The sequence below is a fragment of the Elgaria multicarinata genome, chromosome 3, assembly GCF_023053635.1.
Source record: "Elgaria multicarinata webbii isolate HBS135686 ecotype San Diego chromosome 3, rElgMul1.1.pri, whole genome shotgun sequence".
NCBI lineage: Eukaryota > Metazoa > Chordata > Lepidosauria > Squamata > Anguidae > Elgaria > Elgaria multicarinata.
This window is the reverse complement of record NC_086173.1, coordinates 9,379,219-9,407,216: the sequence shown is the minus strand read 5'-3', so window position 1 is coordinate 9,407,216 and position 27,998 is coordinate 9,379,219. Positions and strand designations below refer to the sequence as shown.

Here is a 27,998-nt window from a genome sequence, read left to right as displayed (position 1 = left end):
AGTCGGAGGTTCTTCGAGCTTCTACACGTGGCGGGTTGCAGCCTGGGTATTGTTGCTTAGGTAACCGGCACCGCTTTTGAAGGGTTTTCTCCCGTTTTCTCACTCTTTCTCGTCGGTTTAGGTTGGCATTTCTTCCTTCTTTTTTGCTTTCCTCTTCTCCATCTACTTTTTGAGGCTGTCCTCTTCCTCCTCCAAGCTCGCACCCATCGGTAGTTCCAACGGTTGAGTGCGCGCAAAGAGCCTTGTTCCTAACTTGTTTTTAGCTGCGTATATTTGTTGTTTTAATAATAATAATAATAATAAATTTATTTCTTACCCGCCTCTCCATTTGGATCGAGGCGGGGAACAACAGCGAATATACAACACATATAAAAACTGATTTAAAACATAGTATACATGATCAAAACACCCTTAAACCATTCTCAAATATTGTATGATTTTATCTGTACACCTTAGTGATACAAGGCGGGATGCAAATGTTTTAAATAAATAATAATGGCGTGTATACGGCCTGCTGCTGCCTGCAAGGATCTGTGGGGTCCGGCGGCTGGCGCGTGGGAAGTATGAAGCCGCGCACATAAAACACACTGCTCCTCCCCACCCCACCTTTCTCTTTCTGCCTCCTATTTCCACGCTCCGGAAAGTATCATTAGAACCAAATAGCAGCTTCTTTTGAGTTTCCTCCTTGCCTGTTGGGCCGAGAGGAGGGCGTGGAGAAGGTAGTCAGACCCAGGAATCCGGTGTGGCCCGACGGGGATCGGCTGCCCTGCCCTATTCGACGCAGCTGGTGGTGATGAAGAAGAGCCGGCTTTCATGTCTTCGGATCCTGGAACTTTCTCCTCCCTTGTTCCACACACACAGTTTGAAAAACAGTGCTTTAGGGAAGTTGTGTCCATGGCTTTTAGATCAATGTTATTCTTACTTAGAGTAGACCCATTGAACTGAATGAGACTTGAGCTAGCCATGGCCCATTCATTTCAATGGCTCATCTGTTAAGGAAGAAGAGCATTGGATTTAACCCATAGTTTCCCCTTCCTTCAACGTGCTCTGTTTGGGTCTGCCTCCTTTCTCATCTTCCTTCCTCTTCTCTGTCCCCCACTCCTGTCCTTACAAGGGCAGGGGCAAGCCCCACTCCTGGCAAGATTAATGTTCAAAAACTGTTTTTTCCCCTCTTTCCTGTTCTGAGGTTTATTACTCTGTGCTTCAGTAATCTCAGCAGGGTTGTGGGAGTTATTATTCTGATCTTTCTTCGGAAGATGCATTTAACTGTTCTGTGCACCTTTATAGGAGTGGGGGAAGCAAAATTTATTCTTCGCTCAACAGCAAGGTAGTTTGTATGGCTGTAGGTGTTTTGTCCCCCCCCCCCCCTTCCCTTACTTTTAGTAGGGAAATACTGCCTGGGACAATAAGTCCACCCAAGTCTTGGCTGAGGGTGGTGAGGAACAAATGGTTCATGATATCACTTGGAGAGGAGATTGGTAACTAGCCGATCCTTTGGGCAAGGTACTCTTTTCTCGGCTCTCTGTGCTCTTCAGCATAGGGATAAATACTGGTATAATTTACAAGGCTAAATTCAAGAATGTTATAAGGATTACTGAGGTAATGTTTGAAGTGCTGTGTTGATAAATATTGAGCCAGAAACTATGGCTAATGCTGTTTTTAAACCTAAAGTGTCTTCCTTTAAAAAAAAAAAGTAAATAGTTTTATTAAATGTCGCAAGTTCACATTTTACCAAAAATAATCTTGCATCAGATATGTTATGTGTCTTAAATGGAGAGGAAAGCAAAGACAAGAAAAAATATATTTGGTATTTCGTATAAAGACCCAGCGATGCAAGTTCTTAAAAGAGCATATGCAATTTATTATGCTCCTTTTACACATAATTGCTATAAAACTAAAAATGGATTTTCTCCCCTTGCCCTCCGCAAAGTGTCTGGGGCTCCCTCTTGAACTCCATTTTCTAACCCTTTCCAACTGTCTCAGCCCAGAAGGACAGAATTAGTTATGCCTTAATTTCAGAATGATGTTCTGACATGTCAAAGGAAACAGAAACAAACTATTGTCAAATCAGTTTTAAACCCTTGTTTAGTAATGCTTAAAGTATAGCCATTGAAATCAATGGGACATAAGTTAGGATGACTCACTTAAGACTTAATGATTTTTAGTGGATTTAGTCTGACTAAAGGCACAATCTTACTCATGTTTAGACAGAAAAAAGTCCCACAACTCCCAGCATACCACAGCCAACTATACTGGCTGGGGAATCCTGGGAGTTGTAGGATTTCTTTCTGTCTAAACATGTGTAGGCTTGCATCCTAAGTCTGGATTCAGTCGTCCAAGTTTGGGTAATCAGCTAGTAACCAGAGGTAAATCACTTCTAAAAATGCACCCATGCCTAGTAGATCTTGTAGGAACAAAGGAAAGACAAAATCTAATTTATCTTAAGCAGAAATAAATGTTATCAAACTAGACTTTCCTTATGTTCAATGTCTACCCTGTTCTTTAAACAATAAATTAATTAAATTTGTATACAGCTTTGTGCTTTCCTTTCTGTTCCTGAATTGTCCTGGTCGTATTGGAAGCAGGAAGACACTCGTAATTCAGACAGAACAAAAAACCCAGAGGCCAGCTATGAGCTACCAGGTATATTTGAAATAATTATATTAGAATATAGGTGATACTGAGTTGGCAAGGCAGAGCAATTTTGGGGTGATTTATAGTACAATCCTATACATGTCTACTTAAGCCATGGCTAGACTTACGGGTTTAGCGCAACGGAGGAGGGAGGATCTTGCGATATGGTTATCGCGAGATCTCCCCCTCTGTCTACATGTGGCGCGTGAAGTCCTAGGAGGAAGAGGATGTTGCGCCCGCCACTTTTCTTCGTAAAGGAGACGGAGTGTTCAATCACCAAATGTGAGTATTTTTTTTAAAAAAAAAACTCCACCCCACCCCCGATGAGCACAGAGCTCTGTGCCCGGCTCCTTGCGGTTACTCGTGAAGAGCCGGAACAACCCGCAACACACACACACATGTTTCGTTGTCTTGGGATCATCCTGAGACCACCGGGGTGGTGGGGGAAGGCTATGCCAATATCCCGAGGCAAGGGAGGGATTCTCTTTCCCTGCTCCTGGGATCCCCTGTGTGTCATGTGAACGCCCAGGGTTGATCCCAGGGCGATCCCCGGGATATCAGCAGGTCTAGCCATGGCCTTAGAAGCAAACCTCTCTGTGAAATGGGGCTTACTCCCAGATATGTCTATATAGGATTGCAGCCTATATAGACTGATTTCATTCTTTAGCTTTCTGTAACTTGCAAGCATGCTTGAATAACATCCTATATGTGTGCCTATGTCACAGCCTTTCTTTTCCCTGTCTCTCTAAAACATAAGAATAGCCATGCTGGATCAGACCAAGGTTCTATCTAGTCCAGCATTCTGTTCACACAGTGGCCAGCCAGCTGCCTGTTGGAAAACGACAAGTAGGACATGAGTATAATACCACCCTCCAAAGGATGTTCCCTAGCAACTGGCGTATGTAGGCATGCTGTCTCTAATACTGGAGGTAGCATCAGGAGTAGTAGCTGTTGATAATGTTGTCATCCATGGATCTGTGTAATCCCCTTTTAAAGACATCCAAACTGGTGGCAATTACTACATCTTGAAACAAGATTTCCCTTCCTGAAAACACCAGTTCAGGCACAGGTGCCCTGCATCTTGCGCAGTGAAGACGGATGGAAAAAATAATTCCGTTACCCTGCAATTTCCTTATCCTCCTTTAGTCCTTTAAATCCACTGTCATTCAGTTGGACCTCCTCCCTAGTTGGTTTCCTGCTTCTGATATATTTAAAGAATTATTTATTGTTGGTCATGACATTGTTAGCAATATGCTCCACAAAATGCTTTTTTGCTCTCTTCATTGTCTGCTTGTATTTCCTTTATGCAAGTGTGTGTTATTTTTTTGTTTCCTTCATTAGGGCAAGACTTCCATTTTCTGAAGGAAGCCTTTTCTTTAATAGCTTCCTTGACACTGCTCATTAAACATGCTGGTAACCTCTTAGAATTGCTGCTACCATTCCTATCCTGTGAAATTAATTCTAGCTGAGCTTCTATTATTGTGGCTTTGAGTATCCTTCAAACATTTTGAAGAGATTTAAACTTCCTTCTTTCAAGTTCCTTTTTACTAGTTCCCTCATTTTAGAAAAGTTTCATCTTATGAACTCAAATGGGACTAAGTTGGACTTCCTTAGCAATTTTTCATCTAAATATGTCGCACTGTGGTCTCTGTTTCCAATTAGTTGTACAATACACACTTCTCATGCTTCTTAACACAATGAGACCTTTAAAAATATTGCTTAAATTTGGAATTTATTAATAATGCTCAAATTCTTGTGAACCGCCCAGGAGCTTCGGCTCTTGGGCAGTATAGAAATGCAATAAATAAGTAAATAACCCAACAAATTAGCACCTGATGGGGAAACGGAAGACTAGACTGGTGGTATAATCACATATTTGAAAATCTGTGTAATGGAACAAGCCAAATAAGTATAAAACAATATGCTAGTACTAATTGCTTCAGAAAAGATACTGCATTTTTATGTAAGTGAACTAAGGTTAAAGAGTAACCAGGGAAGGAAATGGTTATTGTAATGGAGAGGATGTTCTGTTCATTGTTTTCTGTCTTATCAGTTATGAAAACTCCATAAAATAATGCTTTTTAAAACAAAACAAAAAACCCTACTTTGACTTAGTAGCAGCCATCTGTTTCCATGCTTCAGTTGACTGAAAATGTTAAAAGTATGTATGCTTATATAATATCTGCTTGATTTTTTGAATCTGAGGGGAAATTAAAAGGCTCTAACAGCTTCTCTGCATGTTTAAGGCCACATTCAATGGCTGTAAGACCTAACTTGCTTAAATGGAAATCATTTTCATTTCCCCCCCCCCCCCCCCCGTTCCTGCTCTTTAGGGCAGATATTACTTAGACACACATGAATCTCAGCAGCAGGGTTACCATAATTTTGTGCGACATTCCACCAGCTCTCAAAATGTGGGTAGCGAAGACAGCTATGGTAAGTTATAAGTTTGTCATTGCTTTTTTCCCCCCTGCCTTATAAAGCCTGAGCAATTTGGTTAAGAGTAGGGACATGCAGTTTTGTTGATTTTCCTTCTGTTAATTCATTTATTTATTGCATTTCTATACCGCCCAATAGCTGAAGTTATTGTAATTTAAGGGAAATGTGACATTAGATATGTCAGTGCATTTAATGTGTCTGTTTTCCCTTAACAATAGCGTCTGCATAGGCTCCTGCTGAAAATCTCACCCCACCCCAAAAGCTGCTATTAGCACCAGGATGCCCCAGTGGAGGGGACAATGGAAAATTCACTCCTTGACCTAATAGCAGCTTTCCTGGGGGTGGGGGTTTTTTGTCAAATTTAGTAGGACCCGATAAAGTTGCTATAAAGGGAAAAACAGGCATCTGTAAATGCATTCACACAGGTCTTTTCTGTTTTGTCCCTAAATTGTCACGGGTAGCAGTGATTTTTGGAAGTTGTATTGTGTACTAATAACATTCCATATCAAAAAATACAGTTGCACTCTTCTTCGTAGAGGGCTTTGTCTTTAGGTACCTGACACAGCAACGTTGCTCCTGCTCGAGCTAAGCAGATCTGGCTGTGGTCAGTGCCTCAATGGTGGACATGCACGAAAACCCTCTGCACCCTGCCTTGAGCTTTCCAGAGGACAAATAGTATATCACTAAACTTTAATATTTATTCCATGATTAATCAACCTTGTAGCAAGGAGTCCTACTTTGATTGAGTTGTTGGAGATGTATGTAAGTCAGATTAGTTGTACAGATGCATTTAGCTAGTGATTGGCTTGGGGACTGGGCTGTTTTGCTTATAACAAGAACAGAGTTTTGGCTTTATATTTCAAATATACAGCTATGAAGCTCACTAGAGAACAAAATGAGGCAATGTGCTCTACGTGGGGCTGCCTTTGAAGACAGTTCGGAAGCTGCAGCTTGCGCAAAATGCAGCGGCCAGATTGACAACCAGAACCAGAAGGTTCTAGCATATCAGACCGACTCTTGACCGCTTGCATTCAAGAGGCTGCCTGTACGTTTTCGAGGCCAATTCAAGGTGCTGGTTTTAACCTATAAAGTCTTAAACGGCTTGGGACCACCATACCTGATGGAACACGTCTCTCGACATGAACCTACCCATACACTGTGCTCAACATCTGAGGTCCTCCTCCGGGTGACTCCTCCGAGGGAAGCTCGGAGGATGGCAACAAGGGAGAGGGCCTTCTCTGTGGTGGCCCCGCAATTGTGGAATGATCTCCCCGACGAGGCCCGCCTGGCGCCAACATTGTTATCTTTTTGGCGCCAGGTCAAGACTTTTCTCCCAGGCATTTAACAGCATATGCTGAGTTTTTAAACTGACCTCAGAATAGTTGTTTAAAACAGATATTGTCTGTTTTTGTTTGTATTTTATGGTTTAAAATTTTGTATATTTGTTTTTAATGTTCGCTGTTTTTAACTTTTGTAAATTGTCCAGAGAGCTTCGGCTATGGGGTAGTATATAAATGTAATAAATAAAATAAATAAAAATAAAATAATGAATAATAATAATTAATAATAATTTATAAATGTCTTTGAGGGGGAAAGCTAAATGCAATATCATGTGGTAAAAGTGGGCTCTACAAGTTATGTTTGGCCTTAATAGCCAAGCCTAAATGTGTGGATACCAGTACCATGCCCCTTCGACCAGGGAGAGTTGCTGAACTTGCAGTGTGCCTCAAGCTGGAGACAGGGCAGGACATCATCCCTGCGGTGTCACTGAGCTTCTGTCACACTTAGTGCTTCCAAAGCATGTTCCTCCATGCTGGAAGAATTTACTCCAGCCAACAAAAACAAGGCTGACAACTATTACCCAGAGGAACTTTTCTTCTGCCACTCCCAGTTTGTGGAATGGCCTGCTGGGAGAGATTCGTCAACTTAACAGTCTTCTGAAATTTAAGAAAGCCATAAAGACTGATCTCTTCCGGCAGGCCTACCCAGTTGAATTTTAAATTTGCCTTTTTAATAATGTGCTGCTTTTAATAATGTATTAGTTTTAAATGTTTTAATCAGTTACATGTATTTTATGGTGTTTGCATTTGTGCTGTAGCCCGCCTTGATCCAGAGGGAGAGGCAGATAACTATATTATTATTATTATTATTATTATTATTATTATTATTATTATTAGGATAAATCCCCCCCCTGAATGTCATGCCAGGTAGGAGGAGTAGGGACCCCCCCCCCCGAACTGCTGCTTTTAAGTGGATACCATTGTTTTTATGTTTTTGATGGTTTTAAATTTTGTATACTTCTTAACGTTCACTGTTTTTAACTTTTGTAAACTGCCCAGAGAGCTTCCGCTATGGGGCGGTATATAAAAGTAATAAATAAATCTAAATAAATTCTCTGTTAAGTTATTTATTTATTTTATTTTTATTTATTTACGGATTTTTATGCCGCCATTCAGCCAAAAAAGGCTCTCATGAGTTATGATCAGAACTATAGTGCAATTAGGGGTATGAACCCTCTCCCACGCTCAAGGTTCAGCTCCAATACTGGGAGGAAGGCATGTCATGCTTGCAGTAAGGGGTTGGGTATGAGTGGAATTGGACGCCTTTGTTTGGAAATAACCAGGGTGGATTTGATTTAAATCACGATTTAAATCACTACTCAGACTCAATTTAATCATGTGACCTTCCCCCCCCCCCCCAAAAAAAGTGCACTCTTCCTCGCTATATTTTACACAACTCAGAGTTACCAAAGACTCATTCTTGCTGGTCTAATCCTAATATTTACAACCATATGAAGGTTTTATTTTTAGAATAGCAACTTTTCAGATTAGTTTTACAGTTATATCAAAAATACTCATTTGGTTATACTATTAGAAACACATCATAGATAATTATAAAATTATTACAGTGTGAACTATCACCAGTTTAATAGGTTAATCAGTCATATTTGGACAACTTTTCTGCTGTACTTTATTGGAAGGAAAAAAATAATCTTACAGAAACCTCTGGAAGAGCATGACATTGTGAATGGATTAATAGAATTCATTTACCAAAAACAGCCTCATGCTACATAATTAAAAACTAATCCTTATTTCATGATGAATAACCTTTGGGCTACCTTAAAGTCCTTTGGACTTTATTAAATAGAACACTATTTTTCCTCCAAAAGCATTTTATTAAAAACAATCTGATTTAAATTTTAAAAATCTGATTTTTTTAAATTTATTTTTTAAAATCATTGATTTTTCTCCACCCTGGAAATAATACTTTCGACTAAAAGCTATAACTGCAAAATGTTGTAATGTGGATGTGATTTAGCTGTCCTTGGTCTAACTGGTAACATTCTGTTAAAATAAAGGGTTCGTATTTAAAGAGACCATACACTTACATAATAAATGTATTATATTGTATTCCATTTGCACAATGTGAGAACATTCTGTGTAAGCAGTTCTTGCCAAATGTGTAGTTCATTGTCAGTCAGGTGGAGGATATTTAGTTCATATGAATCAATCAATATATAAATATAGCATGTTGGTGGAAGTAATTATATAAGAAAAGGAGTTGGTCTTTTATTCAGGTGAATAAAAGGACCAACTCCAGACCTGCTAGAGGGCCTTTCAGATTCTTTCAGGTTTTGACAAGACACTCTTCAGGGGCTCTTTCATAAGCTTAATGGCCAGAAATGTGTTTTTTTATATTTTCAGCTTTGAAAGCACAGAGGATTCTGAAACAGCTTTGGTATAGGGCTCTACAGCAGAGTCAAATATGGAAGCTCCTTTCCTTGGTGCAAAGACACTCAAACCAAGGCCACTTGTCTTATGAGACTAGTGGGGACAATGTAGCAGTACCTCTTCAATTTCCTTGAATAACTTTTTTAATTGGAGTGTCTAATTGAGTAGCTTCAGGGATTCAGTTTCACTGCAACTTTCTGTTTATTTCATAAATGTGCTCATTAACATCTGCAGCACTGTCTTGCACTGCTGACTATATTTTCTTTGTTTAGTACCCTAAGCGCCTAAATCTTCTGAGTGAGTTTAATTAGCCACCAAAATTGAAGTAATTTTGTGGTTATGGAATACTAAGAGCTTGATAGGTTTCCTTAGTTATCTAATTAATTCCAATATGTTAGTGTCTTCCCACATTTTAATTGTGAAGATAATGTTTTTAACACCTATTAGACCTTAAAGCATTCCTTCATTGTGTGTATGTGTGGTTTGTTCCTTTCTGGTAGATGCTTTGGATCCTGAGAAACTGATGCAATGTCCATATGACAAACATCATCAGATCAGGGCGTGTAGGTTTCCCTACCACCTTGTCAAGTGCGCTAAGGTATGAAAAAGTTACGTTTAATTTAGGTGCTTATGTTGAATATATATCACTTATGTCTTGCTGCCTGTTACCTAAACAAGTAAGGTTATTTCTTAGGATGCATCAGAGCTATTGCGCTTCCTAGTTTTGGGGAAATGAGTTTTAGAATCTCTTAATCCACCCCTTTGTTACATAGCTTGATATAGCAGTGTGCTGATAACATCACCACCCCATATGCACATCACCCATCTTGTCTGATGTCCATTCTTCCATATATCTCCACAAATGCAAAATGTGTAGGGAAATATTTGGGCCACTATAGATAGTACAAAGCTATATTTAAAAAATTGAATTGCAAAAAAGGTTTGATTAGACCTGGCAGAAACAGAGATATTTCTCAGCTATATAGGCATCACAGTCTGTTAATATGCATTTTTACGCCATTTGTTAGATTTCCCATTTTAGAAAGAGACAAAGCTTTTCTCTTGAAAGGGATCAGCTAGGAATTTCTTGTTAACATGAATGCCAGTAAAGCTATCTTATCCTTGAAAGAGTGATTCTAGATTGTGGCAAGAAGCTACAGTGCCTATATTGTTGGGGTACTTCTGTCTTGTATGGTGCATTAATCACAATGCTGCAAACGTGAAAAGATATATATTTTCCTTGTTACTAACTGCAATTTTAATATGCATTTTGCAGCCTAGGAAAATGTGTACAGGAGCTCTTTCTACAGTATTTTTGAATCTGAAACAAGTATTTTAAAATAAAATATCTGGACCATAACTTGGATTTAAGTCAATAAGGAATAACTGTGAATTTAGTAGCTCTATAAAATATCTCCCTATCTTTCTAGAACCATCCTGATATTGTGCAGCAGCTGGTCACGTGCCCATTTAATGCCCGTCATCAGGTCCCCAAAGCAGAGATCAAGCAGCACATATCAAGCTGTGATGACAAAAGATGCATTGAGCAGGACATTGGTAAGGAATTCATTGTGTGAATTGACTGCTGACAGCTGTAACAGCCCCTTAACCTTCCTGTTAACATTTCAAGAAAAGTTGTTGAATGATTTCTCCTTTGACTTCTAAATGTCCTTTCAGAATCTATTATATGTGCTACAGACTCTCTAGTGCTCCCCTGATCATGATTTGGAGTGGCATAGGTAGAATAATTTTTTTTCTTGGTGAGCTTGCAAGCTCTTTGAGCACCTGGTTTCATAAGCCAGTGACTTTTATAGTTAAATGCAGTACCATAAATCACGCACACAAAGTTAAAAGCTGCTTGGCATGTGGGTTATTGCCAGCAGAGAAGGGCAACAGAAATAAAGACTTGGGTCACTCACATCTCCTGCTTCGTTCTGGAAGGAAGCCAGCAAAGACAAAAGATCTATATATTACTTTCCCTTTGGTGAAGTAAATATCAGTCCAGTTCTTGGCCATGAGACGTGAGCAACATAAACTCCCAACAGGGAGATGAACATTAGCTTCATACCTCGAGGTGACTTTCTCCAGCTGTGAGATGCTTCAGTTGAAGGGCTACTGCAAGGAGAAAGCACCCTCTTGTTTGCCCAATTGTCTTTTTTAATTAAAATAAACCACAGGGTTACTACTTCGGCCACATTAGAATACTTTGTTTATCCACAAACTGACTAGAAGTTTCAGGTCTCTTCTCTTGCAGATGTTCAGCTGTACCAAGATGGACAAGTACATCATGGATAGCTTTGGACATGACCCTAATCTCATATTTGAAGGAAAACTGGTGACCTTGGGAGATGCTATTGGCCTCATAGAGCCAGTATAGAAATAATACTGGCCTCCCGTTAGCTGTGTCTGTCTAACAAACTGGAAGCCAGCTTTGGACAGAAACCCACCCACCCACTTTAACTGTGTTCATGTGGTATGTCGTCACCAACATTATCTGTGGTTAGGGTTAACCAGTATTCCCCTTGATTCAGGATTTGAAACCCTCTGCAGACTGGTTTTAGATCTTGTTTAACTTTAACCACGGTTAACATTGGTGACAGTGTACACTTAACTGCAGTTAAGGCAGGTGGAGGAATTTGCTCTAAGGGAGAAACACATGTTCCCATGGCTGTCTCCTGATTTGTTACTCATAGTTAATAGGGAACTAGTGTTACATCTGCACTTGGCCTACAGCAATAGTTTTGAAGCTAGAATGGGTAAGCTCCCTCTGCTGAACTTCTTTTGAAGGAAGGGCATAAAGTAATAAATAAAAGGAAGTAATTGCTGTCCAGATTAGGGCGTTTATAGAAGAATGCTGCAAAACATATAGTTATTGCATTCAAAGGCTTTTCCAGGTGAAGTGCAGCAGTTGACAAACACCTGAATTAGTTCAGGAGAATGCGCATCTTTCAAGTAGATTATAGCGTTTCTTGTGAAAATGCTCTAAAACAGTAAGTATCTTTTCACCTAGAGAAAGAGGGGAAATGTCTGATCTTCTGGATGTTATTGGGCTGCAGTTCCTATCAGCGTTAGCCAGCACAGCCAATGGTGAGGGATGGTTGGACTGCAACTTCCATCACTTTGTTAAGTCTGAAGGACCACAATCTTGTTCAGCCCTGATCTAGACTAGAACACTTTGTATTAATGCAATATAGAACTATTTTAAGTTGAATGTGCATCCTAGTCTACATAGGATTTTGATCTGGTTTTTTAAATGTAGGAATGATAGATGATACCTGTGAGACAATATTTCTTACTGGATTGACTCCTAGCAACCCACACAACTATTTTTTGGGTGTTCATGCACAGAGCAAAAATAGAAGTCTTGACCTGGTTAGGCTGATGCCTACTTTGCCTAATCTGTTTTTTTTCCAGAGCAAAGTATAGAAATCTGAAACAAGCAGTGGCATTTAGGTTACAGTCAATAGAAGCGTTATCTCCAGAAGGCCTTTCTAAGTCGAAAACAGAGAGCTAAAAACATTACTTTTGGTTATATAACCAGAAAGTAGAGCATTTTTGCATTAGTTACTATTTCACATTGTCAGTTCTTGAACAAGAAAGTTAAAAACATTTTTGTTGGTTGATAAGTTGCTTGTGTTAGCCTTAATGTGTGATAACTTGGGATGCATTATGTCTGTTTTGGAAGTTGTCCTTAGGATCAGGTTGTATAGACTTATTGGGGAAACCGCTGCAGATGACATTCAGCTTTAACTGTCCTAACAAGTGCAAAATGTTGTTCATTCCAGGTCATTAAAGAATTGTTTGTTTTATTTGTTATTTTATTAAAACATTGTTATCCCGCCCTATACCGCAAGGCAGCTTAATACCACGTTTTGGAATTAGCTCAATTTTCTATCAAGTCTAAAAGCAAAATGGCCTACGCTGCTCCCTGCTCAGTATCGAGCGCAACATTGGCACTTCTTAAACTGCTTTTTCTTATGACAAATCTTCTATGTTCTAGCAAGTCAGGTTGATAATCAAATCTTCTTTGTTCTAGCAAGTCAAGTTGATCGTCACAGAAGAGAAATCAATGTTGTAAGTTCATGGCAGGCTCCTCCATGCGACGAAGACTGGGACAAAGGTGAGACCTGTGTAGTGGATACTTTAATGGAATAGCTGCAAGACCAAGAGACGCCCCCTCTTGAAACTGTATATACAGTATGAAGATTTATTCCTCCCTAACACCTGTTCTTCTCTCCTCTAGCCTTTTTTTTTAACCACCTGTGTTGTGTGGAAAAGAAAATGTTTTACAACTCAAGGACATAAATTATCATATTCTTCAATTAAAGTTCTGTTTTGCTCCCTTTTACAGCTAACACTAGATCAGCTTTATTCTCCTTAGTAAAATGTGGAGTTTGTTTTCTTTCCATGCTTATTTGTCATTTTTTTATTATTATTATTATTTATTATTTATTAATATAGCACCATCAATGTACATGGTGCTGTACAGAGTAAAATAGTAAATAGCAAGACTCTGCCGCATAGGCTTACAATCTAATAAAATCATAGTAAAACAATAAGGAGGGGAAGAGAATGCAAACAGGCACAGGGTAGGGTAAGCAGGCACTGGGTAGGGTAAAACTAACAGTATAAAGTCTGCACAACATCAAGTTTTAAAAGCTTTAGGAAAAAGAAAAGTTTTTAGTTGAGCTTTAAAAGCTGCGATTGAACTTGTAGTTCTCAAATGTAAGCAATAGCTTCAACTATGTTTTATTTGCCTTTGCAGATCTAGCAGACCAATCAAACTCCATCTTCGTTTGGGGCATAAGCCGCTGTAGGATAAACAGGTATAGTTGCATTAGCTAAGCTGAAGGTCAGATGGCATTTCACGGCCTGCTCCTGCTTCGTTGTGAGCAGAGAAGTAATTCTCAAACTTTGTATTGAGGGGCGTTGCTATTAATAATGAACCACGTGAGCTTTTCTTTATGTTTAGGAAGGATATATCTGCCTCAGATCTTTGTGCAGCTCCATCATAGGGAGGAGGGCTTTGGTATAAGTAGCATTGTTTTTGTGTTTGGAGCGGCAGCACACAATAGAACCTGGCATCGCTTGCAATCTTCTTGCTCTGTGCAACATAATGTCTTCCGTCCTCTTTGGAGGCAAACCTTTTAAAAATTCTTATACTTCCTAGAAATATATCTGTTTGTCTTCTACCCACCCCCCTCTATAGGTAAGCAGGTAGGCTGCTAGCTTTGCTAAACCGAAGGCTTTCCCCCCACACACACTGTAGCTTCTCTTTTTTCCTCTCTCCATTCCTCCCACCAGCCAATTAAATTAGCTAACTGGGTTAGCTAGACAGTATGCCCAGCAACAAACAAAGTTGTGCATCAGGAGCTGTGGCTGAGCTTCTGGGCTCTCCTCAGTGGGTGAATGGTAAGATTCCTCATCACAGAAGGAAGCCCCACTGATAATACTCGATTAGGGCACCAGAAGGCATAGTCGTCATTCCTATCAACAACTATTCAAGTGGATAGCTCTTTCAAGGTGCTCCAGACACAACAGCAAAGATTCAAGAGGGAGGGTTAACCCCCACCCCACCCCCAAGGAGTTGGGGTCGAGTCCTTTCTTTTCACCCAATCTCCTAGCTTTCTGAATACCTGTCTTGAATCAGGCATGTGATGGCAAAGGAAATAAGGGGGACCAGAAGTCATATTTGCTTCTAGCAATGGATTAAAGGAATCACCCGTGTCAGGATGTCCTGCTTTTGAGTAGAGAGACATTCCAGTGTTTCTACACGCCATCCAGCTACATGGATCAGTGATATGTTGGCATTATGCAATGTAAATGCCGTCTATGGAGACATCTGCTAATTTGCTCTGCTAATTCTTAATGAAGCACGCCTGCTTGCTTTCTGTTGATGGCATGCTGCAGTCTGGGTTGCATGAGTTAAATAGTTTGAGCTCAGGTGATCCTGTTTTGTGACAGAAGACTGAAACACTACACCTTATGGCCCCGTCAATATGCACACTAAAACTTGGTCGTCAGGAACAGCCGTCGACAATTCTGTCCACCTTGGCAAATCCTTCATCAACCTCTAGTGAGTATGATGATCCCCCATCTTTCTTCCAGCCTTGGAGCTGGCAAGCAGAGATTATGTGTCGTCGTCCCCCCTCACCTTTTGCTCCAAGTATGGGCAGAGGGCTGGGGCTTGAATGCTTTGTGAGTACAGTGGCAGAACACTCTGGAGCAGGGGATGAGAACGGTCCCTGCAGTTGCACTGGATTTTCAAAGCTGCCCCCTCTCCAGCTTCAAGCGGGAAATAAGGTTGGGACTTTGTTCTGCCATAGATTGCAAGAACAGCCTAGAACCAAGCTTGGAGCTGGGGGTGGAAGATTTTCTCTGATGAGATCCTGCTCCTTGTGGAGCAGTCAATGACTACACATTTTAGTTGGCTACCACATCCAGCCAAAATTTGTTCACAGCCCTGGGAAGGAAACTGCTATCTCCTAGCCATGAGCTTTAGTGGGATGCTCATCTGTGGTTTGAGCTCTTGTGTGAGCAGCTAAACCGGTGTCTAATAATGGCATTTCTCCCCAGTTTTGGGGGCTGACAGCCCTAAGTCACTGTAGACTGTGGCAAGCAGCTCCTGCATATAATCCTTACTAGTATTGCTTCAGTTGCAGTGTTGAAAGACATATGCTCCATCTTTTTTTTTTAAAGCCCTAAAATGGCTTTAATCTGTCAATGACCCATCGCAAATAACTTCCTTAACAACGGGGAATCTGCAGGCTATTAGTGTTCAGATGTGAAAATAATCTCGCCACCTGCAAAGCATAATCACAATTTAAGGATGGGAAATGAGGTGTAATGTCTGGTCATTACCTCTGATTCAGCTTTGTAAGTGGAGTGCTTCCAACATATTACCCGTGGACAGGCAGTAAGTGGCTTTTATCTGTGTGCCATTTAAGCCCATAATGAAGATTCAGGTTGAACATGTTTAAAGACTAATTAGAAAACATCACCTTTACTGTTTAAACTGTATAGGTGTCCAGAGCTTTGACTTTAGCCTTTTGTTCATTACCCTTTTTTTATTAACCCATTGAAACATTACCCATTGAGGTATTAGAGAGTTGTTGCAGTTTAATGACTGAGCACAACCTATGAACTAGAAGCTCCCAGTTGAGAGTTTACTCACTGAGTGAGCTTAAGACAAGTCAGTGTCTGTCTCTCTCTCTCTCTCTGTGCTCCTCTATTACCCATCTAAAATGTGGATAAAAATGGCCTCCTTAGCAGGGTCCCCATAAGGATTACTCAGCCAGTATGTGTAGTCTTGGGATGACAATATCTAAATGCTAGATTTTATTATGGTAGTGGATGACATTGGCAGATCGTTTTTTGTCTTTCTGTTTTTTAAAATCTTTAGAGGAATTGGTTTGGTTTTCTTAAGTTACATTTCTAAGTTTCTTTGCCCCTGTAAAAAGCAAGGGCACATATGAAATAAAAGAAATAAGCACATTCATGTCTCCTCCCACCCCCCAGTTCTGGATCAAGCACGACAATGGGTTATAAGAACCACCTCGCTTCAGGTCTGCGAGCTCCCAGGTCCTTGCCATTTGTACTACCATGGAAGAACAGTAAGTAATGTTGGTGTTTTTCACTTTGTACTGGGCATCCAGTGGCAGATGGTCACCACTGGCAACTGTGTTTATAGAGCCGTCTCTCACCCTGACTGCTGCACACTTCTCTTCTCTGGCTTCCTGTTGTCATGCCTCTTACCTCCATCTAGAACTCCACTGCTAAAATCTGTTACCTCTCTCATTACTTGGCCTATATGACACCCCTCCTTAAAGCTCTACTCTGGCTTCTTGACCATTCCCATGTCCAGCATACAATCTTCACTTTCAAAACCCCCATGACTTCACCCCCTAAGTAATTACATGTAACTGAATTTGAACTCCCCCGCCCTTACATTTGCCTTAATTTTTCTTTCCTTTCCCACTAATGTCTTCCCCTTTGTTACAATCTAAATTGTAAGTTCCTTGGAGCAAAAACTAGCTTATTAGCTTATGTTACTGTGTAATGCACTGTGCCCACTGATGCCATATAAATATAAATGGAAGAAACGAAAGGAGAATTTTCTTTTGCTCTTGTCTTACTGGACAAGAGAGGGCACTGTTTGCCTCTCCCTTCCCACAAGCAGCTGCCTTGAAATACAAGTTGGGGAGTGCTTTGGAAAAAGCCTGTCTGGGAGCATAAATAGTATCTGGCATTTGAGGGAGCCCAAAACAGTTGTGGGGTTTTCAGTATTAACTTCTGTTAAATTTGGTGGGAGCTCCATAGTGAACAGCTGCATTAGACTTGGTTTTAAAAGTCCTTAGATCTCATACGCTGTAACAGTCAGGAATGTGTTTGTATGGAGTTATTCTTGTCTTTGCTGGGCTGGGGATATGGGGAAATGACTGAGCTCAGCATTCTTTTCTTTCTTGTTCTATCTGGGAGGTGACAAAATGCTCTTTTCATCTCTTAAGGTTATAAACAGATAGCAGGGAGGAGTGCAAAGGTCTTCCCATTCTTTTAGTTCTGGGCATCAACTTCTTGTTATAGAATCCATGTGAATGTACCTTTTTAATGCATTCATAATCAGTATGGAGACTGCCTCCTGCATGAACAGCTGCCATAATTTAAGCTGGTGGTAAAGTGCTATAGCTTCTGCAGAGACTCGTGAACTTTCCCCAGCCAACCCCCCCCCCTGTACTGAAAGCAGAGAGGTAACTCTATATAAACAACAGAAAAGCAAGAAACTGTTTACCTCATGTTAACCTTTTTTAAGGTTCAGCAATACTACAAATGAGAAGGATCTTGGAATTGTTGTAGATAACAAGCTGAATATGAGCCAACAGTGCGATATGGCTGCAAGAAAGGCAAATGCTATTTGGGGCTGCATTAATAGAAGTATAGTTTCCAAGTCGCGTGAGGTACTGGTTCCTCTCTATTCAGTGCTGGTTAGGCCTCATCTAGAGTATTGCGTCCAGTTCTGGGCTCCACAATTCAAGAAGGACGCAGACGAGCTGGAGCGTGTTCAGAGGAGGGTAACCAGGATGATCTGGGGTCTGGAAACAAAGCCCTATGAAGAGAGACTGAAAGAACTGGGCATGTTTAGCCTGGAGAAGAGAAGATTGAGGGGAGACATGATAGCACTCTTCAAATACTTAAAAGGTTGTCACACTGAGGAGGGCCAGGATCTCTTCTCGATCCTCCCAGAGTGCAGGACACAGAATAACGGGCTGAAGTTACAGGAAGCCAGATTCCGCCTGGACATCAGGAAAAACTTCCTGACTGTTAGAGCAGTACGACAGTGGAACCAGTTACCTAGGGAGGTTGTGGGTTCTCCCACACCAGAGGCCTTCAAGAGGCAGCTGGACAACCATCTGTCAAGTATGCTGTAGGGTGGTTTCCTGCATTGAGCAGGGGATTGGAGTCTATGGCCTTCTAGGTCCCTTCCAACTCTACTATTCTATGATTCTAAGGATTCCTTATCTGTGACCTATGGTTTAGTTATCCGTTACATCCTTGTAACAATCCTGTAATAACAACTCATAATTGGTATAAAAATGGGCAGTTTAACACATGCTTGAAGGGGATTCTGACCATTAGTGACTTGTGAATATTAAACCAGAGAGTGAAGCTTCTTTTGGAGTGATTGATTGATTGATTGATTACCTGGAACTCTTCAGTCTTGTGTGTGTGGTATAAGTGATCCCCATTGAAGTGGTCTATAATGATTGGAGAAGCAAGTAGTGCTTCATCTTGAATTGGTGGATCCTGGTTCTAAAAACTAACTTGGACTTCTGTGCAAATATTTTCTTAAACCAAACATATTCCTATCTCTCAGTGAAGGAACTTTGAGCTGCCTACTGCTGTGGGTGGGGATGTAACCTGAAGCTATATTTTGAAGCAAATTCCTGGCCACAGGGATTAGGAGGTCTTACTTTTAAAAGGGGGGCAAGGGGAACTACTGCAAAACTTAGTTTTCTTTACCCAGCCCCCAAACATTCTATAGCAAACACTTGAATATAAGATTACTGAAGTGATGGGTATGAAATTGTCTTGATCTTTCTATATCGTATGCAAAGTCACTACTTGGACAGCTAGGCAGGAGGTTGGAAGTACTTACGATTGTTGTAAATCTGTCACCTTAGAGGTGACCTGCTGGTCAAGCAGTTGGCCTTGTTTATGCGGCAGGGTCGTGCTATTTACTGTGTAATCTGTACAGCACCATGTACATTGATGGTGCTATATAAATAAATAATAATAAATAATAATAATAATAGTAATTAGCTTGATGTTTAGCATATGTCTTTGTGAGAACACAGCTCTCTTCTTGAGATTTGCAGTTTGGAGCTGGAGCAAAGTGACCTCTGTAGCTAGTGGCCAGAGAATCCAGCTACCCAGCAGAATTGGCAGCAGTGTATATCATATTGCAGTGTATATCATATGTTGTAAACTGCCCAGAGAGCTTCGGCTGTGGGGCGGTATATAAATGTAAATAAATAAATAAATAAATAAATATATCATGATGCCACTGAATGTACACAAACATCCCAACTGCACAAGGAGCAAAGGTGAAAGGATGCTTGACATCTTTCCCTTCTTTGAGAAGCTGGATTTAGGGATGGCATGGCTGCCCGGCTGGGTCCGGAAGTCTGGCGGATTCCCCAATTCCTGGACCCTGCTCACCAAGCCATGGGACATTCACACACATCAAGCTGCACATGGTCCAGGAGTGCCCTGCTGCCATCCACACCTCCCTGCAAGCCAGCATTTTTACAGAAGATAGCTCTGACTTTTTCATATATTTATGTTGTGGCCATAAAAGGGTAATGGCTGCAATATTGCAGAAATTGCCCTTTTATGGCTGCAATTTTGCACAACATAAATATACAAAAAGGTTAGAGCCCCGATCTTCTGTAAAAATGCCGGCTCGCATCTAGGAGCGGGCAGCAGTGGGGTGCTCCCAGACTCCTCACTGAGCCCTCCAGGCAGGGAAGAGCAACAGTTCATCAGACGCCTGGTGAAACTGGACAGAGGTAGGTCATCCATCTCTAGCTGGATTGCAGTTTAGCTGGAAATAAACATCCCGTAGACTCTAGGGATGAATAGCTTTGTGGGACAGATTGAGGATTGTGAAGAGATCCCAGAATGTAAAGAAGCTTAAGTGGCAGAGTATTCAGAGGCAAGGTAGCCGAAAGGGAGATTGCATCCTAGGCAAGTAACTGAGAAACAGGAATCTGAGGCAATTCTACATTTGGACTTGGTCTAACCTGCCAATTGGCTGCAGGCTTGTAATTTAAAATTTGTTGCCTCCATTTAGTTCTGACGTGGATGGCAGGCCAGCTGCACAGGCCAGCTGTTTTCATACCCGGCCGCTGCATCGTATGAAAATGCATTCTTGATCTGCTGCTGCCAATAGTCTTATTTACAGGTTGTTGCTCATGTAAATCTCTGCCGCCAGCTAGTGCTATGTAGGCCAAAGCTGCTACATAGGCCCTGACTGCCACCCTCTGGTCTGCCAGATCAGAAGATTCTGTCTATTCCTCCCAGGCAAGGAGGAGGATTTTATTTTTATTTTTTGGCTAAGTGTTCTCTTTGCTTGCTGGGAATAAGCCTGATTTGGCTTGGAGTGTTTAATTCCACGTGACAGTGGAAAGGGATCTTGGGTTCAGCAGGCTGGGAAAAGAACTCTGCCTGAGATTTAGAAAACTGCCAGCAAAGCAAGTCCTCAGGAGTCCTCAAATATTGCTTCTGCATGTAGAGGTCTGATGCTGAAAAGAAGGAAAGCAGCATTCTAGCTAGAACCCATTTTCATGTATCTCTTACCTTAAGGAGAAGGCCATTGACAAGCTTCGAGAGAGAGAGAGAGAGGTGTTACGCTGAAATAGCTACTTAATATGAATGCAGCCTGGTTAATATATACAGTGTTAGTTTATTAAGTAGTTTCTTGTAGATTAGATGTTGTGGAACACTGAGAGGCACTTTGGCAAAAGTAATGGATGCTTTTCTCAAAAGTAATAGATGCTTTTCTCACATGTAAGTGCATGCATATATGCACGCGTGCTCAAAGAAGAGGAACCTTGGCTCGGGGAGGAAATTGTGTTTAGCATAAATAAGTAATATTTTTCTCCCAGGGGTGACGAGGAGCTCTTCACTTTTCAGAATGTGCAGAATTCTATATGGTCTACTACAAGGCCTACTTGTTGATTGTCAAGATCCTCACATATCACCAGCTTTAAACTCTTTCAAACTGCAGCTTAATTGGTCTTGTGAAGGGGTGTGTACAACACAGTTTCCCTTCTAACTGTGTGAAACTAGAACCATCAAAATGGAGTGAAAGTCATAAATGTAGTCTGCATAAGGTAAATAAGGAGATAATAACATAAGCATCAGTGTTGAGTCATAGTACCATTGAAAGTAACTTCGAATAGCTCTGCAGTTTATAATGCCCCATTAGGTGCAGTGTTTTCAGAATAGCAGTCCAAACATCCTTTCTTTTCTTTTGCTTTCATTAATCCATCTAATTGAACCATTTAAAACAGATTGTTTAGCAGGAGTTGTATATGTCAAATCGGGTCCGCGTACTTTAGGAAAGAACAAAATGTATTTGTGTTCCTTATATGTTTAATTTCTCCTGAAACACAAGATGGGGGAGAATTCAGTACCATATATAAAATGTTATTCCACTATGGTGGTGTGATCTTCTGGCTGGCTCTGGTGATGCTACTTTTTCCTGGACGGTGGAAATGATAACGCTTTCAAAGTGTTCAAAAGAGGACCAACCTGGTCCTGGATTCAGAGACTGTGTCATGCAATGCTCAGAGTATTGAACATCTCAATAACCTTTTTCTGACTCTGTGCTCATAAATCCCCCCTGGCCTGCTCAAAATCATGGCTTTCCATGGCGAGTCTTGAGTTAAATCTCTCGAAATGGAAAGCTTTGGAGGGAAGATGTCGGAAGCCGAACGGAGATCTCTGTAGTTCAATATCAAACTTTTTGAATGCTGTGAAACTAAACCCCAGCTTTATTGATTTTTATTAACATTTCTATTCAACCTTATTTGCTAAAAAGCCATCAAGACAGTGCTCAGCAATTTAAAACAAGAAACGTTAACATAATAAAAATAAGAACAGTAAAACAGTAAACCAACATAATTTCAAAGGCTAAATTAAAAGATGCATCTTCACTCCTTTTCTAAAATCCAAGGGAATGGGGCCCAATTGTAGTTCTTCAGGGAGCTCATTCCACAGCTTGGGAGTGACATGGGAGATGGAGAAAGCCCTTTTGTGTGTACCGGACAACAGGCAACTGCTGGTAATACTGTCCTCCAAAGAACCTCTCTTGCGTATCTTAATACCTGGGCAGGTTCATAACAGGTGGTCCCTTGGATAGCCAGTTCCTAAGCCGTATAGAGCATTAAACATTAAAACCAACACCTTGAATTGACCCCAGAAAGCAACGGGCAACCAATTTAGGCCTTTCAAGACAAGTGCACTATGGTCCCAATCCCGTGCACCAATTAGCAGTCTAGCAGTTGCATTCTATACCAATTGCAGCTTCCAGACATGCTTCAAGGTCGCTCCACATAAGCACATTGCAATAGTCTAAACATAACTTAACCAAGGCATGGACAACTGTTGCCAAGTCAGATCAATTCAGGAAGGGATGCAGTCAGTGCACTAAGCTTTTTGTGCAAACGCACTCCGTGCCACTTCTGTCACCTGAAGATCCAGAGACGGTGTAGGATCAAGGAGCCCATCAGACGTAGCCTGCTGTAGCACTGAGGTGGGGGAAGTGGAGATAGTAGGACATGTTTTTATTGCTCCTTTAATTGTGATCTTGATTCCCTATTAACACTCCCAGTTTTACAGAAAATCCTTGGTAGTTCTGATGTATTTTATTGAATCTAGTCTGATCAGAATCTGCAGGTCACAGTGAAACAGTGAAAGCAGGTAGTTTCTATGCAATTGCTATTGCTTGTAGGGGGTAATAAGGTGATATTTTAACGTTTTACCAAGGTTCTCTGCATTGGGGTTTGTATGTTCCTATTACATTGCTCCAGAGTTGTTTGTTTTTATTTCTTGTATATTATATTTTTCATCCTTTATATTTTACATGTGCTGGCATTGGTGGCAGATGTATAGAGTTATTTCCTTCTGCTAAACCCAGTTTTCTGCAGATCATCTCATACAGCTTTTCAAAATTGCATGTGTGCAGGTCACATGGGTTTTCCTACATGGACGTGCGATCCTGAATTACAAGAATAAGCATTGGTTCCTTGGCATATAACCTAGCTTGACTTCCCCTAGCACTTCACTGAACAGCCTTCTCAAAGCACAAAGAAACTTTGGTTATGATTGTAGGTGGGACAGGAATCTGCAAGCCCTGGGACATTCAGAATTAAATGATGAGGATGGTTGGATCCTCAGCTTGGTGTTGCTGCTTTAGGAATTGCTTCCTAAACTCTTCTGAGTCTCTCTTTATCTTTAAATATCCTGAGTTTCCTACTAACAGACTACCAACTACCCTATCCCAATCACATTTCCAGTGTTTTTCCCTCTATTTCCAAGTGAGGGTGACAGAAAGTTAGAGATGAGCAGAGAGCATATAGAACCATATGTCAAAGGAGGACCTGCCCAAGGTTGCATGTGTTGTTCCAATGATCAATGGGCTAAATAATGAGTAGGATAAAAGATGGCCACCTCCTAGTCTCTTTTCTTCATGGGCAGATGCTGTAACTCGTTTAGAAAGAACTCTGAGAATGCATTGTCTGCCTAGAGTTAATTTGAAGCATGGCTTGACAGAACTCATTTTGTTCCAGAGGACTTCAAACCCGTTATCCAATTTCCCAGCTCCTTGAATGACTAAAAGATCTGTACTACATTGAGCCATGGAGCTTATTGACAAGACAGATTTTGAGTTTGCTCACAGTTCTAGTTCTTTACCTGTTGAGAAAGCACTTTTGTCCTTCCTGTATATATTGCTATGAGCAAGCTAACTGTTCAAAGGATTGATGTTGTTGTCTGGAGATAATGGTCTGTACATTAGTGGAGTCACAAAACCATTTTGCCTGACATTACTGTGTGTGGATTATCATGGCTTCTATTTTGAGGCCTAAAATTGCTTGCTTTTAATTTAATTGCAGATGCTGAAAATTGAAGACCGTGGCAGAAATTGTCCCATCCAGTGGTTATCAAGTGCTCATTATCTACTCTCTTCAAATGATTGGAGTGCCAGTTACGAGACTCAGACTAAACTGTGTCCCTGTTTGGGTTAACTAAACAAGTTCTGAAAATGCAAATTCTTAATCCTAAATATGGAAGTTAACAATATAGTTGACTATGTTATGTTAATAGGCAATATACATTTGGATCTCCTATCAAAAGCCCAGTGAAACAGGCAGTGATTGTACAAAATACAGGTGAACAGGAAAAATTCTCAATTAATAGAAATTGTAAAATCCCTTGCATTCTCGATGAGTACACACAACCAAAACTGGTGCTGGAGTTCTGAGTTGTAATTTTAAAATAGTTATAGTATTGTTCTGATTAATTTTACTGTATTTGGGTTTGCTTGTTGATAAGAACAAATAAAAGTTATGCACGAGGAAGTCCTCTACAAAAACAAAGAAGATGAGCAGGAGAAATTCAACAGCTGCTGGAAATAATTAAACAATTTGAGAATATTGGATACATACTGTCTGGGAATGAAGAATGAACCTTTCAGCACAATAAACCTTTCAGCACACAACTGAAACTGGTGTCATAGTTCTGGGTCACAATTTGAAATGGTTATGCCATTTTCCTGACTTCTTTTGCTGTATTGTGTTTGCTTGTCGACAAGGACAAATCACCATGTTAAAGCAGAACACTGGTCTACTTGCATCCCTTCATGCCTGTCTTGCATCTTTCAGCAGCATCCATAGTTGCGTATTTAATCACCTTGCCTGGGAAGAGGTTGAGAAAGTGCCCCAGTAGTATAGTGCTTTCTGACTACTGGAAGTAGCGCTCACTGTTCAGGGCTAGGAAGAAATAAAGGGGAAACTGTAGTTAAGGTGGCACAATCCATGCCTATGATTTTGCTGCTTCCGCTGTCAGATCTTCTCTTTCTATTCTCTCCTTCGTCACCCACTTCCCAGTGCTGTGCAATGTTCTTGTCCATTTCTGGCACAGACTGAGGAATAAATTGTTCCAGGGACAAATAGGTGGAGGACTGTACCTGAAACCCTATGGACCATGACGGTTAAATTAAACTGAACAAAATCAACGTGGTCAGGGGCAGATTGTCTGGGCCTTCCCCACACAGTATTGCTCTCCTGGAAAGCTGTTGATACCTTGGTAAAAACCCAGGCAATTGAGCACCGCCATGTGTTTTCAGGACATTTTAAATCTTCATAGTGAAGTGATTATCTAGGTGCTCCACCACAAATGAAAGGCATGATGATGTCATAATATCCTGAGATGATCACTTATCTGAACTAAAAAGCAACCCAGAGCGCTATAGTCGACAGACATGCCGAAAGTGCTGTGTGCCTCTGTCTTTATCCCAGCCTTCATGATCTGAGCTTCCCGTGGGTATCTGGCCACTGTGGGAAATAGACTGCTGGCCTAAATGAGAGGCTTTTGGTCTGATCCAGGACACTCTTCTTCCTTAGTCTATGGGCCACAGCAAAGGTCAGTAGTCTTAGCTGCTTCCCTTTTCATGTCAATCAGATGCATGATCATAAAGCTTACGCTGTCAAAAGGAGCTGGGCTGGGCTTTATCTTTGAGATGCTTCATTGAGAAATGCTCAAACTCAATTTCCTTCATCATTTTCAAAAGAATTTTGGCAAACACAAGTTGGCCATTGATGGTCCCTCTTATTTCGCAGGCTTGTGAGGAACGGGCATGTTTAGTTGCTGAATGAAAATGAGAGGTTTAGTTGGAAGCATTTCATCCTCACCCCAAACAAAGGTTAAGCCCTCAAATACTTCCCATAAGTGCTTTCTCGTTCGACAAACTTTGTAGATCTTTTTTTTATGTTAGCATGGTAATTTTAGATTCCGAGGAAACAGTTTTGATTTCTGGTTAATACTTAAATTTGCCTTTTTTCTGGCGACATTTCTGCAAAAAGAAATTATTGTAGAACTTTAAAGAATTTAAAAGCAAGGTTTATTAAAACAATGCTTAGTTATAACTTGTTGACTCATTAATCACTGAGGTTCAAGAAAGAACAGTTATAAGGTAACCAGTGCAAGCTGGTGGGATTCCTTGGGTCTCACCTGGGGGGGGGGGGGGACTGCCAACCCGTGGAGCCCCCTGGCCCTGCTACTCCTTGTTGGAAGTTGCTTGTTTGCCTGGCCTCTGAGTGAGCAGTGACAAGAGCTAGAAGAAAGAACAGCTAGCATTCACCTTTGTGGCATCCTCTGGACAGCCACGTGGATTGATCCCAGAGAAAATGGGCAAGCCAGAAGGCAGCAACAACAGTACCTCCAACTGGCAATGTGAGTTTCCATGGTGCGTTATTAGTAAGGCCTCAAAGTATCTTGAGGAAATGTAGTTTTGTGTATAGAAGGAGAATTGTGGGGGTGGGGGAAAGCTTCATACTAGATCTTTAGCTTTCTGCTATAATGGCTGCTAGTCTGTAATTTATTTACCGCATTTCTATATTACCCAATAGCTGAAGCTCTATGGGCAGTTAACAAAAATTAAAACCATAAAATACAACTTAAGTATAAAATTTAAACCACAATATAAAAGTACAACCAGAATAAAACCAAGCAGCAATGCAAAGATTTAAAATACGTATTTAAAACAGCAAGTTAAAGACTATGGTAAAACGTTAAAATACTGGGAAAATAAAAAGGTCTTCACCTGGCTTCAGAAAGAGTATAATGCATGCGCCAGGTGAACCTCTCTGGGGACTTCATTCCACAGCCAGGGTGCCACAGCAGAAAAGGCTCCCCTAATTATTATTTTAACACGATGACTACCTGCAGTGAATATATTTTCGCCCCAACTGTTTTGGAATTGTAAGAAAAGCAAAAGGATCTATTTCTGTTGGTGCATTAAATATTACAAATGTTTTAGTATTTCATAAGAGTTGTTTATCAGGTAGCTTGACATTTAAAATCTTCTAGTTCTTTCAGTAGTTGATGCAATCAAAAAGGTTGTCTTTTACCTTAGATCAACACAATAATAGCTGTTTCTATTAAGTTTGAATGTCTTCATTGTTTCCAAAGCTCATTGTACACTCTAGCAAGTAACATCCGGAGGTATAAACATGTAGCACATGAGAGGCTTAAATGTCTGAGAATGACCGCACTGAATTCCACAGCAACTTGTATGTTTTGTTTTTAGACAGATGGGTGCTCTAGAACTTCCTTTTTAAATTCGCAATAAAACGTTGCCAGCTATATGAAGTGATTTGGAATGTTTTCCTATCACTGAAATTTAGCCTGTAAATCAGCCATTGTTTTCAGACAGCTAGGGATGCACCAGCACCTTTGCTTATTACAGCACTTATGCACTGTTCTGCGCCACAGGGTTGTAATTGCTATCAGAGTTACATTGTCATTTCTGAACCCAGCCTCCTTTAAGAAAATCTACTTGAAACTGGGTGTCCTTGTAATTTGCCAGGCAACTTTCAGTAGGAACGCTGTGACAATTTCTGAGGGAGCTGGTCTGCTTTTGGGTTGTTTTTTACTGCAAAACCAGTCTTCTGTTTGCACAAAGTAGAATGTGCTTATCTTCTGTATCTGCGATTCGTGGTTAAAGAGTTCATTTCTGTGATCATTTGGAAGAGGGGGCAAAGGCTTTCAAGTTGGTTACCTTTGTTGAAAGCATTTTTAATTCTGACCCAAATGCAATGCTGTGGGTGGTAAGATTTTGTGCTCTAGAACTGAATGCCAGGTGCCTTCTGTCCACATATTCGGAGTGCCATTTGCTCCTAGTCCTAAAATATAATAATCTGGGTTATCAAGTAAAGTTTGCTGTGTTCATTAGATTTCTAGAAGGTATGTTAGATATAATCACTTGTTCAAAGCTGGGTTGATTGCTCACGTAAATATAACTAGCAATTGGAATATCAGGAAGTCTTTTCTGCAGATGCATAGCTTTCTAGGGTATAGCACCTTACGCAAATGAATAATATACTTGCATCTGGAAAAGGTGATCATGTGCAG

The 27,998-nt window shown here is 40.7% G+C and overlaps 1 protein-coding gene across 3 annotated transcripts; it reads left to right on the top strand.

Moving 5' to 3' along the window:
* The first annotated feature begins 1 nt into the window (after nt 1).
* On the top strand, nt 2-24,251 carry GTSF1 (gametocyte specific factor 1). 3 transcript variants are annotated; one of them, XM_063123045.1, is made up of 9 exons: nt 2-60; nt 2,586-2,643; nt 4,968-5,070; nt 9,305-9,402; nt 10,235-10,361; nt 12,841-12,924; nt 13,570-13,630; nt 16,323-16,417; nt 23,981-24,251. In XM_063123045.1, the coding sequence occupies exons 2-9, from the start codon at nt 2,632-2,634 to the stop codon at nt 23,992-23,994; spliced, it is 594 nt and encodes a 197-aa protein (XP_062979115.1). In that variant the 5' UTR covers nt 2-60; nt 2,586-2,631; the 3' UTR covers nt 23,995-24,251. The 3 variants fall into 3 exon arrangements, with proteins under 3 accessions (XP_062979115.1, XP_062979116.1, XP_062979114.1); XM_063123046.1 differs by having other exon boundaries at nt 8-60; nt 2,583-2,643; XM_063123044.1 differs by having other exon boundaries at nt 8-60; nt 2,535-2,643.
* Nucleotides 24,252-27,998: the final 3,747 nt, after the last annotated feature.